Genomic DNA, 17,833 nt, shown 5'->3' with positions numbered 1-17,833 from the left:
TTTTGATCCATCTCTTCCTACAGTATCACTTACCTGTTCCCTCATTTAGGTTGGGATTCTGAGTGCATTGAAATGTAGGTCCTCAAATATTCTAAACCTGGAGTTCTCAAAGTGTGGTCCAGACCAGCAGCATCAGCAGCATCTGGGAGCTTGTTAGAAGTGCAATCCTTGGCCCCTACTCTGACCGAAAGAATCAGAAGCTCCATGGTGGGGCACAGCAGTCTGTTTCAGCAAGCTCTTCTGGTGACTTTCATGCAGCTAAAGTTGAAGAACCTCTGTCCTGTAGGCACTGAGCATCCTGAGTCTTCCTCTGTTTTCAGCAGGACTCACTTGAAGGCTCTAGAGAGGCTGCACCTTTCGTGTGGTTAGGTGACCAATGTGGAGTTCATGTTCAGGTTGTTCCCATCTTAAACTTTTTACAATTCAGTTCAGTTCAGTCACTCAGTCGTGTCTTTGCGACCCCATGGACTGCAGCACACCAGGCCTCCCGGTCCATCACCATCTCCTGGAGCTTACTCAGACTCATGTCCGTCAAGTCCGTGATGCCATCCAACCATCTCATCTTCTGTCATCCCCTTCTTCTCCTGCCTTCAATCTTTCCCAGCATCAGGGTCTTTTAAAATGAGTCTGTTCTTCACATCAGGTGGCCAAAGTATTGAAATTTCAGCTTCAGCATCAGTCCTTCCAATGAATATTCAGGACTGATTTCCTTTAGGATGGACTGATTGGATCTTGCAGTCCAAGGGACTCTCAAGAGTCTTTTCCAATACCACAGATCAAAAGCATCAGTTCTTCAGTGCTCAGCTTTCTTTGTAGTCCAACTCTCACATCCATACACGACTACTGGAAAAACCATAGCTTTGACTAGATGGACCTTTGTTGGCAAAGTAATGTCTCTGCTTTTTAATATGCTATCTAGGTTGCTTATAACTTTTCTTCCAAGGTGCAAGCGTCTCTTAATTTCATGGCTGCAGTTACCATCTGCAGTGATTTTGGAGCCCACAGAAATAAAGTCTGTCACTGTTTCCACTGTTTCCCCATCTATTTGTCATGAAGTGGTGGGACCGGATGCCATGATCTTAGTTTTCTGAATGTTGAGTTTTAAGCCAACTTTTTCACTCTCCTCTTTCACTTTCATCAACAGGCTCTTTAGTTCTTCTTTGCTTTCTGCCATAAGGGTGGTTTTATCTGCATATGGTTATTGATATTTCTCCTGGCAGTCTTGATTCCAGCTTGTGCTTCTTCCATCCCAGCGTTTCTCATGATGTACTCTGCATATAAGTTAAATAAGCAGGGTGACAACAAACAGCCTTCACATACTCCTTTCCTGATTTGGAACCAGTCCATTGTTCCATGTCCAGTTCTAACTGTTGCTTCTTGACCTGCATACAAATTTCTTAAGAGGCAGGTCAGGTGGTCTGGTATTCCCATCTCTTGAAGAATTCTCCACAGTTTACTGTGATCCACACAGTCAAAGGCTATGACATAGTCAATAAAGCAGAAGTTGATGCTTTTCTGAAATTCTCTTGCTTTTTCAACGATCCAGTGGATGTTGTCAATTTGATCTCTGGTTCCTCTGCCTTTTCTAAATCCAGCTTGAACATCTGGAAGTTCACGGTTCACATACTGTTGAAGCCTGGCTTGGAGAATTTTGAGCATTACTTTGCTAGCGTGTGAGATGAGCCAAACTGGTCATTTTCTGCTGTTCCTTTTCTCTCTTCCACTTAATTTGAAACTCATGTTGCTGGAGACTCATAAAGTATTACATCCTAAAGTGAAAGTGTTAATCTCTCAGTCGTGTCCAACTCTTTGCAACCCTATGGATTGTAGTCTGCCAGGCTCCTCTGTCCATGGAATTCTCCAGGCAAGAATACTGGAGTGGGTTCCCATTTCCATCTCCAGGGACTGAACCAGGGTCTCCTGCATTGCAGGCAGATTCTCCACTATGTGAGCCACCAGGGAAGGATGATTGGAAAGGGACCATTCCCATAGGCTAGTAGCTCAGTTGGTAAAGAATCTGCCTGCAGTGCAGGAGACCCTGGTTTGACTCCTGGGTTTGGAAGATTCCCTGGAGAAGGGATAGGCTACCCATTCCAGTATTCTTGAGCATCTCTCATGGCTCAGCTGGTTAGGAATCTGCCTGCCATGTGGGAGACCTGAGTTTGAACCTGAGTTAGGAAGATCCCCTGGAAAAGGGAATGGCTACCCACTTCGGTATTCTGGCCTGTAGAATTCCATGGACTGTCTGTCCATGGGGTCTCAAAGAGTCGGACATGACTGAGTGGCTTTCACTTCCTAATGGAGAAGGAAATGGCAATCAATTCCAGTACTCTTGCCTGGGAAATCCCATGGACAGAGACACCTGGCAGACTACAGTCCATGGGGTCGCAAAGATCTGGCACGACTGAACAACTAACACACACGTAACCTTCCTAGGGAACTCATCCTGGGGTGCTCTGGCCTGGGTCCCTACAGGCACCCCTTGCTTTGCCTCCTTTAAGTTCCTTTTTGCTTTAACATCCCTGCTCAGGCTATTTGCTCAACTGGACTGTTCTTCATCCTCTTCTTTGTCACCGTGGAGAAGCCTTCCTTTCCACTCCCTGTCAGTAGCTACCCTGTCCATCACTAACCTTTGTTATTGAACCCTGTTCCTTTTCTTCATCACAGGTAGACCAGTTTGTAGTTATAGATCTATATACATTTTAATGAGCAGGGCCTGTGGTAGGCTATTTGCACACCTAAAGGAGGGTGTGGCTTATTCAATGTAATTGATAATATTTTTTGAGTAAATGAATGAATAAATGAACCACTGCAGCTCTCACATGGTTCTGCCTCCTTTCAAACCCTGTTATGCTTTCTGTTAATTCGTTCACGTAGTCTTTCTGTTTAAGACTTAATTTTTTTTCTAGTTATTTCTAATTTTGCCCCTCCTGACCTTGGACTTTCCTGAAGATTATGTTCTGCTTAGCATAATACTGGCTCTGTCACTGACGCACAATAAGTAATTTTTGATTTCCGGATGGATCACGTATAAGATGTGAATTTTAACTCCTCACCCCCACTGCTGGGAAAGATTGAAGGCAGGAGGAGAAGGGGGCAACAGAGATTGAGATGGTCCGATGGCATCAACGACTCAGTGGGCATGAATCTGAGCAAACTCCAGGAGATAGTGAGGGACAGGGAAGCCTGGTGTGCTGCAGTTCATGGGGTCACAAAGGGTCGGACATGACTGAGCAACTGAACAACCACAAAAACCCCCACTCTGAGATTATGCTATAAAAGAACTTTTTTCTCTTGAATTGAACCATACAGAATGGCTGGAGTCCTTGGGGATGGTGAGAGCTTCCCCATTTCTTTGTCTTTGGCATTTAAGGTACAAGGTGTACTGGAAGATGTTCTTGTCTTTAATACATATTCTAGAAAGAGAAGTTAAATAAGCAGGGTGACCATATACAGCCTTGACATACTCCTTTTCCTATTTGGAACCAGTCTGTTGTTCCATGTCCAGTTCTAACCGTTGCTTCCTGACCTGCATACAGATTTCTCAAGAGGCAGGTCAGGTGGTCTGGTATTCCCATCTCTCTCAGAATTTTCCACAGTTTATTGTGATCCACACAGTCAAAGGCTTTCATGAGAAACACTGGACTGGAAGAAACACAAGCTGGAATCAAGATTGCCAGGAGAAATATCAATAACCTCAGATATGCAGATGACACCACCCTTATGGCAGAAAGTGAAGAGGAACTAAAAAGCCGCTTGACGAAAGTGAAAGAGGAGAGTGAAAAAGTTGGCTTAAAGCTCAACATTCAGAAAATGAAGATCATGGCATCCGGTCCCATCACTTCATGGGAAATAGATGGGGAAACAGTGGAAACAGTGTCAGACTTTATTTTTTGGAGCTCCAAAATCACTGCAGATGGTGACTGCAGCCATGAAATTAAAAGACGCTTACTCCTTGGAAGAAAAGTTATGAGCAACCTAGATAGCATATTGAAAAGCAGAGACATTACTTTGCCAACTAAGGTCCGTCTAGTCAAGGCTATGGTTTTTCCTGTGGTCATGTATGGATGTGAGAGTTGGACTGTGAAGAAGGCTGAGTGCCGAAGAATTGATGCTTTTGAACTGTGGTGTTGGAGAAGACTCTTGAGAGTCCCTTGGACTGCAAGGAGATCCAACCAGTCCTTTCTGAAGGAGATCAGCCCTGGGATTTCTTTGGAAGGAATGATGCTAAAGCTGAAACTCCAGTACTTTGGCCACCTGATGTGAAGAGTTGACTCATTGGAAAAGACTCTGATGCTGGGAGGGATTGGGGGCAGGAGGAGAAGGGGACGACCGAGGATGAGATGGCTGGATGGCATCACCAACTCAATGGATGTGAGTCTGAGTGAACTCCAGGAGTTGGTGATGGACACAGAGGGCTGGTGTGCTGCGATTCATGGGGTTGCAAAGAGTCGGACACGACTGAGCAAGTGAACTGAACTGAACTGAGAAAGAGAAGAACTAGAACTGCTGGATAGGCCGTGGAGGGGCCATTCTCGCTGTTCTTTCTAGCTGCGAACAGAGAGGACATGTTTTTGGAATAAAACACACCAGCATACTTTTCAGAATGGTAACTGTAAGCAATCTTAAGTGTAAACATTCTGATCAAAGTTATCTCCAGTTATAACTGTCCTTGTTTTTAATAGTGATTGTTGCTGTTGTTTTAGAAACTCAGTATGATTCCAGTTTTTAGGGAAAAAAGACACTCTCTATACCATCTTTGGAAACAGAATAATACCTAACTAGTTTTTTGTTCATGAAGAGAGAAAGAGAAAGAAATTGTCATAATATGACATAAACTGTAGAATGAACAAAACCGAGGCTGGCTCATATTAGTAATGCAACTGGATTCACCCAACAACTCAGTGGAATGATCAATATACTTAGAAGCTTGGGAGCTTGTAAGCTGGGCAAAATTAACTACTCAGCTAATTCAGACATTCTCAACCAGGGGCAGTTTTGCCCACAGGAGACATTTGGCAAGTCTGGAGCCAGTATTCCTTGGAGAAGGAAATTCCATTATTCTTGCTTGGAAATCGCAGGGACAGAGGAGCCTGGTGGTCCATTGGATGATAGAAAAAGCTAGAGAATTCTAGAAAAACATATACTTCTGCTTCATTGACCACACTAAAGCTTTTGACTATGTGGATCACAACAAACTGTGGAAAATTCTTAAAAAGTTGGGAAAAGCAGACCACCTGACCTGCCTCTTGAGAAATCTGCATGCGGGCCAAGAAGCAACAGTTAGAACTAGGCATGAAACAACAGACTGATTCCAAATTGGGAAAGGAGTACCTCAAGGCTGTATATTGTCACCTGCTTATTTAACTTATATGCAGAGTACATCATGCGAAATGCAGGGCTGGATGAAGCACAAGCTGGAATCAAAGTTTCCAGGAGAAATATCAATAACCAGATGACATTACCAGATACACAGATGACATTATCTTTATGGCAAAAAGTGAAGAAGAATTAAACAGTCTCCTGATGAAGGTGAAAGAGGACAGTGAAAAAGCTGGCTTAAAGCTCAACATTCAAAAATTGCCAAAGATCATGGCATCAGAGTCCCATCACCTTATAGCAAATTGATGGAGACACAATGGAAACAGTGACAGACTTTATTTTCTTGGGCTCCAAAATCACTGCAGATGGTGACTGCAGCCATGAAATTAAAAGACGCTTGCTCTTTGGAAGAGAAGCTATGACAAGCCTTGACAGCATATTACAAAGCAAACATATTACTTTGCCAACAAAGGTCCATCTGGTTAAAGCAATAGTTTGGATGGATGTGAGAGTTGGACCATAAAGAAAGCTGAGCACCAAAAAATTAATGCTTTTGAACTGTGATGCTGAAGAAGACTTTTGAGAGTTAAACTTGGATGGCAAGGAGATCAAACCAGTCCATCCTAAAGGAAATCAACCTTAAATAGTCATTGGAAGGACTGATTCTGAAACTGAAGCTCCAATACTTTGGCTACCTGATGTGAAGAGCTGACTCATTGGAAAAGACCCTGGTGCTGGAAAGATTGAGGGCAGGAGAAGAAGGGGACGACAGAGGATGAGATAGTTGGATGGCATCACTAATTCAATGGAGATGAGTTTGAGCAAACTCCAGGAGATAGTGAAGGACAGGGAAGCCTGGCGCGCTGCAGTCCATGGAGTCGCAAAGAGTTGGACGCGACTGAGCGACTGAACAATGACAATGAGACGTTATTAGTTGCCACAACGTGGGGTGGGAAGGTTGCTACTGGCGTCACATGGGTAGAGGCAGGGGTGCTGCTAAGCACCTAACAATGCAGAAGGCAGTCCTCATCACAAAAAAATCTCAACCCCAAATGTCACATGTGCCAAGGTTGAGAAACACTGAAACAACCATTCAGCCAAAACAGTATGAGCTTTCAATATTCTGAAAGTTTCTGTAGTAAGAATAGCAAATAACAATGATTATCATTTAATAAATACCTGTGACATGCCAGGTGCTTTATATTCTGAGCTACTGAATATCTCAGCCAGGATCTTGGGTTTGTTTGCAGCTAACGCCTCTCCTCTTCCTTATGAGCTTTCTAATGTAGGTGCATTTTCCCTGTACATGATGGTATCCACCCTCTGCTTCTTGTGTTTTATATAGATCAGATTATGTGTTTAACGGGCTTCCCAGGTGGTGCTACTGGTAAAGAACCTGCCTGCCAATGCAGGAGACATGAGAGACTCAGGTTCAATCCCTGGGTAGGGAGGATCCCCCGGAGTAGGGCCTGGCAACCCACTCCAGTGTTCTCGCCTGGAGGTTCCCCTGGACAGAGGAGCCTGGCGGACTACAGTCCAAGGGGTCACAAAGAGTCAGACATGACTGAATATACTTAGCACACACGCACATGTGTTTAATGAATATTAGGTAGTGTGCTCAGAGGAGAAAGCCATGAGGCAAGAAGAGACCAGTGTGTCACCGTGGGTGTGAGGCTGAAACATCCAGACAAACCGGCCTCATATCCATCATTCACTCAATGAACCAAATGCCTGCGTAGGATGACAGCACAGAGCCTGGCCCTGCTTGTTTTGTTGTTCAGCTGCTCAGTCATGTCCAACCCTTTGCGACCCCAGGGACTGTGGCACGCCAGGCTTCCGTGTCCTTCACTGTCTCCTGGAGTCTGCTCAGACTCACGTCCATTGAGTCAGTGATGCCATCCAGCCATCTCATCCTCTGTCGTCCCCTTCTCATCCTGCCCTCAGTCTTTCCCAGCGTCAGGGTCTTTTCTAATGAGTCAGCTCTTCACATCAGGTGGCCAACGTACTGGAACTTCAGCTTCAGCCTCAATCCTTCCCATGAATGTTCAGGGCTGATTTCGTTTAGGATGGACTGGTTTGATCTTGCAGTCCAAGAAACTCTCAAGAGCCTTCTCCAGCACCACAGTTTGAAAGCAATGTAGAGTACGTAGATCCAAAACCACAGATGCTGACTGGTTGACTGCTTTTCTGCCCGTAGAGCTGCATTCAGTTTTTAGTGTAAACATACCTTGTTTCTATTTGGTCCCAATCATAGTTGGAATCTGAAACCAAATATATGTAAAATGTTATTGATGACCTCTTACTGGTCAAATCCAAAGTGTTTTTCTCAGGTCTTAGCGCCTGAAAAATAGTCACATATATTTGATGTAGAAGACTGTTCATTTTCTGTATTTGATATAGTGATTATTAATGGTTGAGAAAATGAAAATGTTTGGAGGGGAAAAAATTGCCTGCCAAATTAATCATCACTCGGGATCAATTTGAAAATTCTACGTGTTGTCTGCTTGATTGGATCAGCAGATTCTTGAGCCCACATACTGTGCCTGTCACTTCTTCAGAAGCCTAAGAGTCTGTAGTATTTGATAGCATCTTCTTAAAACCCCCTCTGTCTTGCTGCTGCTGCTGCTTCTAAGTTGCTTCAGTTGTGTCCGACTCTGTGCGACCCCATAGACGGCAGCCCACCAGGCTCCCCCGTCCCTGGGATTACATGCCTTTAAACCTTCCTAGCTCTTCTACTGGACTTCCCTGGTGGCTCAGATGGGAAAGTGTCTGCCTACAACGTGGGAGACCCATGTTCTTCCCCAGCTCCTGCCTCTTCTGCCTCCTTCTTCCCTGAATTTTCTGTTATGGGCATTGTCCAAGTAAACTGATCTTCACAGTTTCATCTCTTTTTCTCTATAATTCTGTTCTTGACTTCTCAGCTAAGGCCCTTGTGCCTTATTTTCTCTTGCTCAGAGGACAGGAAGCCCTTCAACATCTTTCTCAAACCAGTTTTCCCTCTCAGTTCTTCTTCTTCTTCCATCCTTGGTCCATCCGTTGGATTAACTCATTTATAAATCTTCCAAGAATGATCCATTCTTTCTATGACCCAGCCACAAAATCCGAGTTAACTTGATTACTTTGTTCTTTCTCCCAGGATAGCTGTCCAGTCAATGAAAAGAGATAAAATGTTGCTTCAAAGATTTGGTTATCTTCCCTTTATTTGGTATCTTCAAAGATTTGGTATCTCTCTTTTCTACCTCCTTTGCCCAACCTCACGTGTCATTGTTTTCTGCAGCTATTTCCCAGATGGGCTTCCTATCTCCAGGGCTATTGGAGTGTTGCTTGAAATAATAGCAAATGTGTGTTGAGCACTTATGTGCATTGTGCTATTTTATATTTACTACTTTATTCAGTTCCTACAACCACCGCGTGAGGTTTGATGCTGTTTCCCTCATCTTGCAAAAGAAGAAACTGAGATTTAGCAAAGTTAGGTGACTTGCCCAAGTGTCCGCAGACAGAGTGGTGGAACTGTGACTCACCAATCCATCTAGGTTTCATTCCAGTGGATACTTTTAACTATTAAATTCTGCTGTCTCTCAGGATATCGTGATATAGAATCACGCGCAATTAATACATTTTAGTTTCCTTCCTACTTTCCCTCCTCTTTCTATGCATCATTCTTCCTCAGCCTATGTTACTCACTTAGTCACGACTGACTCTTTGTGATCCCGTGGACTGTAGCCCACCAGGCTCCTCTGTCCATGGGATTCTCCAGGCGAGAGTACTGGAGTGGGTTGCCAGTCCCTTCTCCAGAGGATCTTCTTGACCCAGGGATGGAACCCAGTCTCTTGCATTGCAGGCAGACTCTTTACCATCTCAACCACCAAGGAAGCTTGATTTGAAGAAGCCCCAGCCGATGTTAAATCCCTACAATGCCAGTGGCTCTGAGCTCCAGAACCCTTCAAGGCTCTCCTTTCTCCTGCATGTAACTCAGTCCTCTCAGTTTTTCCAAGTATCTTCAGTGCTTTCCTGCTCTGTGGTGGCATATTTTGTTATTTTAAATAAATAAATCCTTGAAGGGCTGGTTAGCTGCTGCTTCTTTTTTGTGTTGTCAAGTACTAGGGTATCAAACTCTAAATGTGATAGGTATTTGGTAAATAATTGTTATATATTATTGCACCTTGATGCTTTTGAACTGTGGTGTTGGAAAAGACTCCTGAGAGTCCCTTGGACTGCAAGGAGATCAAGCCAGTCAATCCTAAAGGAAATCAGTCCTGAATATTCATTGGAAGGACTGATGCTGAAGCTGAATCTCCAATACTTTGGCCGCCTGATGTGAAGAACTGACTCATTGGAAAAGACCCTGATGCTGGGAAAGATAGAAGGTGAGAGGAGAAGGGGACAACAGAGGATGAGATGGTTGGATGGCATCACTGACTCGATGGACATGAGTTTGAGCAAGCTCCGGGAGTTGGTGATGGACAGGGAAGCCTGGCGTGCTGCAGTCCATTGGGGTCGCAAAGTGTCAGGACTTCGTGACTGAACAACAACAAATCTTGAGAGCAGGGGTTCCCGAACCGTTAGGGATGTATTAGGAGAATAGACTGGAATCAGAAGGGCACACAACCCGCTAGGATTGAGTGGAGAAGTAAAACTGCTGGTGGGCTGGTTAGCTCATTGCCTCAGTCCAGGCAGGAATCCCTGAAAGAACCCTGGTCTAGAGAGGAGCACAAGGTGAGAGGTTTGGAATGCCCTGACTCTCCTCCGCTGAGCAGCAGAGCCAGCTCCTGGAAACTAGGGAGAATGTTACAAGATGTGGGTGAGTTTCGGGTCCCCAGATCAAGGCTCCAGAGATGCATTAATTGGATATGCAGGAGCGGTTGAGGAGTATTATACTCAGTATAGCCTGACTTAAGACTTGAGGCAGAATCAGCAACCTTTTCCCAGAGTTCCTTTCTTTGCCTCCATTCCTAGAGGGGTTATGACCACCGGTTGCAGGCTCTCGGGTTGTAGAATCTGTTTTGACCCTTCTGCTTGTCAACGGAGCCCATCGCAGCGGCTGGTCGCCCAATCCCAGTACGTGATAGAAGCCCTGGAGACCAGGGCAATGCAGAGAGAAAACTGGCCACTTTTCATCTGAAAATGCTTCTTAAAAAGAAAAAAAAAGAATCCTATAGAGACCTCATCTGGACTTTGAGGGCAGATCGGGAAGACTATTTCGGCCGGAGTTGGCCTGGTGGGGAAGAAGAGAAAGTCGCAGGAAGGAGACCGAATCGAGAGAGGCCGTCGCCCTCCTCACTCTGGGGCGGACACTTGAGCTGGAGCCCTGGGCGGTGGCAGCAGGCGGTCTCCGGGGCCTGGGGAGGGGCGGCGAGCGGGTGCAGGCGGGCTCTAGGGCCCAGCGGCCGGGCGCCCGGCGGGGGTGGAGTGTAGGGTTACGCGGACCAGCCCGGACCACCCTCCCCGGGCGGCGGCGCGGGCGCGGGGCGCTCTAGGACCCAGAGGCGGCGCTGAGGTTTGGGGCTGGAGGGGAAGCCCCGGGCTGGTCTCCGCTTCCCGTGTGAATGGGGGCGATCGCCGGGCGCCGCTTCCGCAGGCTGCCCCCACGCCGTGCCCAGCTCGCTGCCTGGCGGCCGCCGTCCCCAATCACGGAGCTGAGCTGGCCATGATCGCCTCATGTGGAGGACAAAGTTGCGCCGGGGAACTTGTGAGTCTGCGGTGAGAGGTAACCAGTCCCCGCTCGGGGTGCAGGGAGGGGCGCCCCCGAGTTTCCAGCGCCGAGGACCCAGCCGATCGATGCTCTCCGTCCCCAACCACTCCGGGCCGGGGGAGGCGGGTGGGGGAGAGCTCCTTTCCCGGGGGGCTCCGGGCTGAGGTCGGCCCGGCTCCAGAGCGACTTGGGCAGCCTTTTTTCCGGCCCCGGGGACCGAGAGTGTCCGCCACCGGAATCTTGATCTCCCTTACCCAGATTACTTAAAAAAAAAAAAAAACAACTCCGTTTCCGCGCCACTCTGCAGGCCCCATACTGGGAGTCGTCTGGCCGTCGCGGCCCGGGACCCGGGGTGCAGGGGCGCCCGAGCTGTGGGGCGGGCCCTTAACGGAGGGGCGCTGCCATATGGCCGCGCTCCGCGCGACCCGCCCGCGCGCGGTCCCCGACGGCCGAGGGAACGGGTGTCCGGCGGTCGCTTCCCGGCGCGCGAGACAAAGGCGCGCACGCCCGCCCGCCCGACACGCGGGACCTTCTTACGGCCCCAAACTCTCGGCCCTGGCGGGTGGGGCCGGCGAAGGGACGCCCCAGCCTCGGATCGCCTTCTCCGATTGCCCCTTCTTTGTTCTCCGTGGACAAGTTTCTTTGGCCGAAACTGGGGAGTTAGATCCCTTTCTCTCCCTTGCTGTTACTGTTGCTTCAAAAGCATCTGTTTTCGGGGTGGGGGAAACATTAAACTTTCCAAGTGGCACTGGCCTTTCTTGGAATGGGACTTCCGTGGCAGGAAGGAGATTGGCACTTTGGTTGATGACAGCTGGGCAGAGCCGGGCCCCCGCGCTGGGCCAGGGGCCGGACGTGCCCCGTGGGCAGCCGAGCTGGAGGACCGGGCGGCCGAACCGACGAGCTGCTGGCGCACACCCACCTCCAGGGCCCCCGCCGCGGCGACCTTTCCAGGATTCCCCCTTAGGAGCTCGGGCTGAGAACCCGGCTGGCGGCCCGCTGCTCCGGCTCCTCGCCACGCCCTGCCCTCCAGTATCTTGATTGATGGCTGTAAAGACTTTACATTTTGGTTCCAAGGGTTTTTGCATCTTTGACTTCGGTGTTGGTTTACTGTCCCCAGGTGGCACGTGGCTTTGGAAAATGCCCGGTTGGTGTGTGGATCACCTGGACTGGGGCTTCAGTAGACGTGGTCCTGGTGATGGGCCGGCCTCGGAGACTTGGCGGTTGGGACAGAACACTTTTTGCTCTCGGTCCCTCAGTTCCTTTGCCCTGTCCTGGTTGCCCTCTTCCTTCTTCCAAGGCGTGTTAGGAGGATCGAGTTTTTGTTCCATCCCTGGGTTGAGAAGATACCCTGGAGAAGGAAATGGCAACCCACTCTAGTATTCTGGCCTGAAAAACCTCATGGGCAGAGGAGCTTGCGGGGCTACAGTCCAAAGGGTCAGAAGGAGTCACTGACTCGACAACTAAACACACACACACACACACACACAGAGCAGGCACTGGAGGTAGGGAGTCAGGAGGGCCCCTTTATGATCCCCAAAGATGCTTTGGACCACCCCCAAACAATAAGGGTACTTGCTATAAGCAAATACAACGAGAATAGAGGGCTTATTCATAGCTCCTATTCAAAAAAATGTCCTTCCTTTTCGGGAAGTGAAAAGTCTGGACTTGAAATGTTGAACAGTCATTCCTCTCTCTGCTTCCAGAACTGGCCAGTGTGTCCCTGCCAGACTGACTTAAGATTTCCCCTGACTGCCCACCTCTCCTGGACTCCGCAGCTCTCCTTGGATATCTAACCCATGGTAGGGGTTGGAGTCTCTCTAGATTGCAAGTTCTTGAAGCATCTAGACCAGTGTGATGTTTATCTCCCAGGACCAGGCTCAGATCGTCATAGTGCATCTACTATAATGCTTTTTTATGGAAGCAGTGTGGTCATAGTACTTCACACATTTTGAGCTGTTCTACAGGGGAGCAGAGGATTGGAAACCACTGATTTGATCAGAATAAAAAGGAGTAGGGCATAGAGGAGAAAGCTTTAGAGCCACCTGCCTCTACTCCCTGGTGAGGTGTGGGTGGATGCTTAGTTTTTGGATGGATATACTTTGCTTTTGTGAGATACATTTTTTCAAGATAAATGAAGAAACCCTTGTGAACTCTATAAGTAGGATAGGATGAGAAAAGGCGCTCTTAAAAAAAATTATTTTGACTTAGGCGGGGAGGCAGTCTTAGTTGTGGCACTGGGATATAGTTCCCTGGCCAGGGATGTAACGCAGGTCCCAGGTTTTGAGATCAGGGAGTCTTAGCCACTCTAGCACCAGGGAAGTCCTGAGAAGGTATTTTTAACTCCACTTCCCTCTCCCTTCTTTTTAAAATGTGCACAAGTCCTGGTGTTTTGCTTCTGTGCAGATGGTGGAGGGTGAAGAATACTAATGTACAGAAGGACATGTGGAGATCAAAGCACTTAAAAATGCATCTTTTCATGGAAACTAATGGAGGACTTTGAGTTTAAATGAAATTTTAAAGTACTGTCCTTAAGAAAAGCACAGGAATGCAGAAATGTGAATGATTTTATGGGAAGGCACTCTGCTGATTAAACTTAAGAGTGTCTGCCCTTGACTGGTTTGTCTGGAAGGCTTATGTGTAGAGAACTCTGCTTTTTTTTTTTTTTTTTTTTTGATGTCTACCCCTGTGGAGAAGTGTGGACCCAGTGCCTGGGGGAAACATGGCTGAACTAATTGAAATTAGATGGCAGTCTGGCTGGTGAGTTTTGTGGAAAAGTACAGCCCATGGGTACCAGTGCTGTGTTTCTTAGTAATTTGTGAAAATGCTTTGAAAATGATAAAGTATTGTGTGACATAAAGCTTTTCAAAGAAAAAATAATAATGAATGACTTAGGAAAGGAGGGGATTGCTAGTGAAAAGTGTAAAAATCTGATTTTCCAGGCCAGTAAATGAAAAAGGAAGTAACTTTGTAAGACCTGTTAATAGTCCTGATAAGCAAAATTCTCACAAAGTAGCATTCTCCTGTCCCGCCCCACCCCCCACAACCCCTCACCACTTCCAAGAATCTGTCTGCATTTTAAATGGATATGGAAGCTTAGATCAGTAGATTCTCTAGTGTTTTGAATAATTTTTCTCCTCCTAGTTTTTCGCTAATTTTGGTAGGTTCTTATGTCCCAGAATTAACTAGGCAGTGGCATACTTGAAAAGCAAGGGGTAGCTTGGAGGTCATGGAAGAGGACATATTTAATTATAAGTTTTGTTGGAAATAGTCTGGGGTTGCTGAGGTTTTTATTTGTTTGCTTAGCAATTTTTTAAAAAAGTTTATTTTGTTGGTTTGTCTTGTCTCGGAAGGAAGGCAGAATTTAAATCTTGGCCATCGTGGGCAGATCCGCACAGGGCATTTTCTGAAAGAGAGCCTCGCCTGGGCTTGTGTGTTGGCACGACTTTCAGTTCTCCTCTGACTTGTGGGCCCTTGGCCTCCATCCTTGTGAAATTTTAGGGTCTGTTCATGCCAGGCTGTTAGGACCAGACTCCTGGATTCCCAAAGTGGCTCATACATCAGGCATCTTTCCTCCCTTTATTGGGGGATGGGGGAGTAGCTCCAACATATTAGGAAATGTATCCCCTTTATGCCTCTGGAGAATTGGGTTTAACTTAAAAAAAAAAATCAAGCCAGGGGTCCTACTCTGTGTATTTAAATCTGTATTTGGGACCTCACTGGCCAGTCGTGCAGCTATGTATACTTCTTTTTTTGTTTGTTTTAAGTGAAATGCCTGTAATTCCCTTGTTTAACGTTTAGTTTTGAAATGATTGTTGCTTTATGGGAAGTTGCAAAAATCGTAGAGAGGTCCTGTGTTCACTTCACCCAGTTTCCCCCAGTGGTAACATCTCACGTAACCAGAGCATAGCAGTGGAACCAGTAAATAAACGTTGGTACAATCCAGACAATATTCACACTTCACCAGTTTTACATACGGACATTTTGTGGGGGGGGTGGGGGTGGCGTGTAGACTCGTTCGTCTGTGTGGATTTCTGTAGCTACTTCCACAGTCAAGATATGGAGCTGTTCTATCACCTCCGAGCTCTTTGCACCACACCTTTGTAGTCACGCCTCCCTTAACCCCGCCCCATCTCTTAACCTTCGTAACTGCTCAACCCCTTCGCCATCTGTAATTTTGAGAATGTTACATACATAGCTTTATGCGGTATGTGGTCTTTTGAGGTTAGCATTTTCACTCAGCATAACACCCTTGAGATCCACCCAAACCATTGCATCATCACTAGTTCATTCCTTTTTTATTGCTGAGTAGTATTCTTTGGTGTTGATATACCAGTTTGTTTAAGCATTTACCCACTAAAAGACACCTAGCTTGTTTTCAGTTTTTGGCTCTTACAGTTGAGGTTGCTGTGAACATACATGTACAGGTTTTGATGAGGACAGAGTTTTCATTTCTCTAAGACAAATGCCTTGGATTGTGATTGCTGAGTTTTGGACGGTAAGCATATGTTTATTTTTTTCTTTTTTAAAGAAATCATCAAACTTTTCCAGCGTGGCTCTACTATTTCACATTCCCACCAGCAATGTGTGAGAGGTGCAGTTTTTCTGCGTCCACACCACCGTTTGTTTATTATTTTAGTGTCCCAGTAAATGGTCTAGTCTCATCATGGTTTTGATTTGCATTCTCTAGTGCCTGATGGTGTTGGACCATCATGTGCTTATTTGTCATCTGTGTGATCTGTGTGTCCTTTATGGTGAAATGTCTGCTCCTGTCTTGCCCGTGTTCTAAGTGTTTTTTTTTTTTTTGCTATTGAGCTTTGCTATTGAGCTTTGAGAATTGTTCATATAGTCCATATATGAGTCCTTTGTCAGATATGTGGCTTGTGTATATATTTTTTTCCAACATGTATCCTGTCTTTTTGAACTTTTAACAGGATCATTTAGAGGACAAAATTTTTAAAAATTTTGCTAATATCCAATTTATTGTTTGTTTGTTTTTTTTTGCTTTTATGAACTGTGCTTTTGGTGTTACATCTAAGAACATTTTGCCCAAGTTAATTTCCCAAAGATTTTCTGTTTTGTTAAAAGTCTCGTATTTTACGTCTTCAAATTGCAGTTCCCTTATACAGTGCAGTTCTCTTAATAATGTGTATGTCTTGCTATCCATGTTATCAACCATCTCTTAGGTGTCAGTTGTGTATTTTAGTGCTCTGGAAGGCCACCGGTGAATCAGATACAGTTCCCACTCTCCCGAGCTCACTATTGGTGCAGTGGTGTGTGGACATTCCCAGGTGTTACTGTCAGAATAGAGAAGAGCGAGGTGTATGTGGGAACCCAAAGAAGAGAAGCCTCGGGGAGTTCCCGCTGTGATCTGGTGGTCAGGGAGGGCTTCCCTGGGCATGTTGCCTGAGCATGGTGAGAAGACAGTGGATTCTTGCCTTTGATCTAGTTTTTTAATATTTTACTGGCATGAATTCTTCGGTGTAAGTTACCCTGGTTCTTGAGCACGGGCTGAAGGACTCTGGGTAAACCGAGTGGTTGAGGACTCTTTTGAACAGCACGTGGCATACTAGCCTTTAAAAGGAAGTACTTAAAACTGAATAACATAAAGAGTATGAGTAAGGTTGAATAGATTTAAAGTTAGAATATGTGTCAAAATGAAAAAAGCAGTAGTATTTTGGATTGTTTAGGTCAGATAGATCTGGTTTGCTTCTTGGCCCTGCCACCTCCTTGCTGTGTGATCTCAGCGAATGTGACCTGTGCAGCCTCACAGAGACAGTGGAGATAGTCATAGTGCTCACCTGGGGGAGGAGGGTGCAGGTGAAATGAAATGATGCATATATAGTACTTAGCACAGTGCTGGCCACATTCAATAAATGCCTATTATTATTTTAAAATAGCAGGAGGTAAATGATTTTGTTTTGTATATTCTCGTTTCTTTCTCTGAGAAACTGGAATACCAGCTCTTAATCATCGAAGCTTAAAAAAAAGCCATAGAACTTTGTCTTTTCACACTTGGGAACACAGTTGTGTACTAAATACTATTCTAAAATTTATTTAAGTATAGTTGATTTACAATATTGTGTTAATTTATGCTGTACAGCAAAGTGATTTATGTATATATATTCCTTTTCATATTTTTTCCATGATGCCTTATTACAAGATATTGAATATAGTTCCGTGTGCTATATAGTAAGACCTTGCTGTTTGCAAATATTTACTGAGATTAGAAGCTAGGATACTCTGTTCACAATCTAGTATTCCCTTTAGCATATACCTTTCCCCTATTTCTAAACCAATTTCTTTTTTAGAATTTATGTAAAAACTTTTTTTTGGCTGCACTCGTGGCTGAGTACACAGGCTTAGTTGTCCCGCAGCATGTAGTTAGCTCCCAGACCAGGGATGGAACTCGAGTCCAGATTCTTATCCACTAGGCCAAGAGTAAAGCTCCTAAACCAAGATTTTCTGATAAAGAACAGTTTCCTCTGTGCCCAGACCACAGGAGGTGTGTGTGGGTGGTGGTGTCACTAAGACACTAAGTCGTGTCTGACTTTTGTGACCCCATGGACTGAAGCCCGCCAGGCTGCTCTGTCCATGGGATTCTCCAGGCAAGAATACCAGAATGGGTTGCCATTTCCTTCTCCAGGGGATCTTCCTGACCTAGGGCTCAAACCTAGGTCTGCTGCATTGCAGGCAGATTCTCTACTGACTGGACTGAGTCCTTTATTACCCGAAGTGCAGTACATCAGGGCTGATGTCACCAGGACGTGTCTCAAACTTCACTCCTGGCGGCTCCCTTTCCTTTCCCTTGATGACCAGGTT

The 17,833-nt window shown here is 45.9% G+C and overlaps 1 protein-coding gene across 5 annotated transcripts in view; it reads left to right on the top strand.

Annotated features, from left to right (window-relative positions):
• Positions 1–17,833, top strand: part of AMOTL1 (angiomotin like 1) — a 201,545-nt gene that overhangs the window by 68,396 nt on the left and 115,316 nt on the right. The window contains exon 1 of one of the 5 annotated variants that reach the window (XM_040257899.1): positions 10,769–11,029. The exons of 2 other annotated variants lie outside the window; for them this stretch is intronic. In XM_040257899.1, the coding sequence (XP_040113833.1) occupies positions 10,981–11,029 (49 nt within the window). In that variant the 5' untranslated portion in view covers positions 10,769–10,980. Of the gene's footprint in view, positions 1–10,768; positions 11,030–17,833 lie in introns of those variants that run through there. 2 more of the 5 variants (XM_040257900.1, XM_040257901.1) reach the window with 2 other exon arrangements.

This window comes from Oryx dammah, unplaced genomic scaffold, assembly GCF_014754425.2.
Source record: "Oryx dammah isolate SB20612 unplaced genomic scaffold, SCBI_Odam_1.1 HiC_scaffold_17, whole genome shotgun sequence".
In the NCBI taxonomy this organism is placed as follows: Eukaryota; Metazoa; Chordata; class Mammalia; order Artiodactyla; family Bovidae; genus Oryx; species Oryx dammah.
The sequence above is the reverse complement of the archived record's forward strand: the minus strand, read 5'-3'. Positions and strand labels throughout refer to the sequence as shown.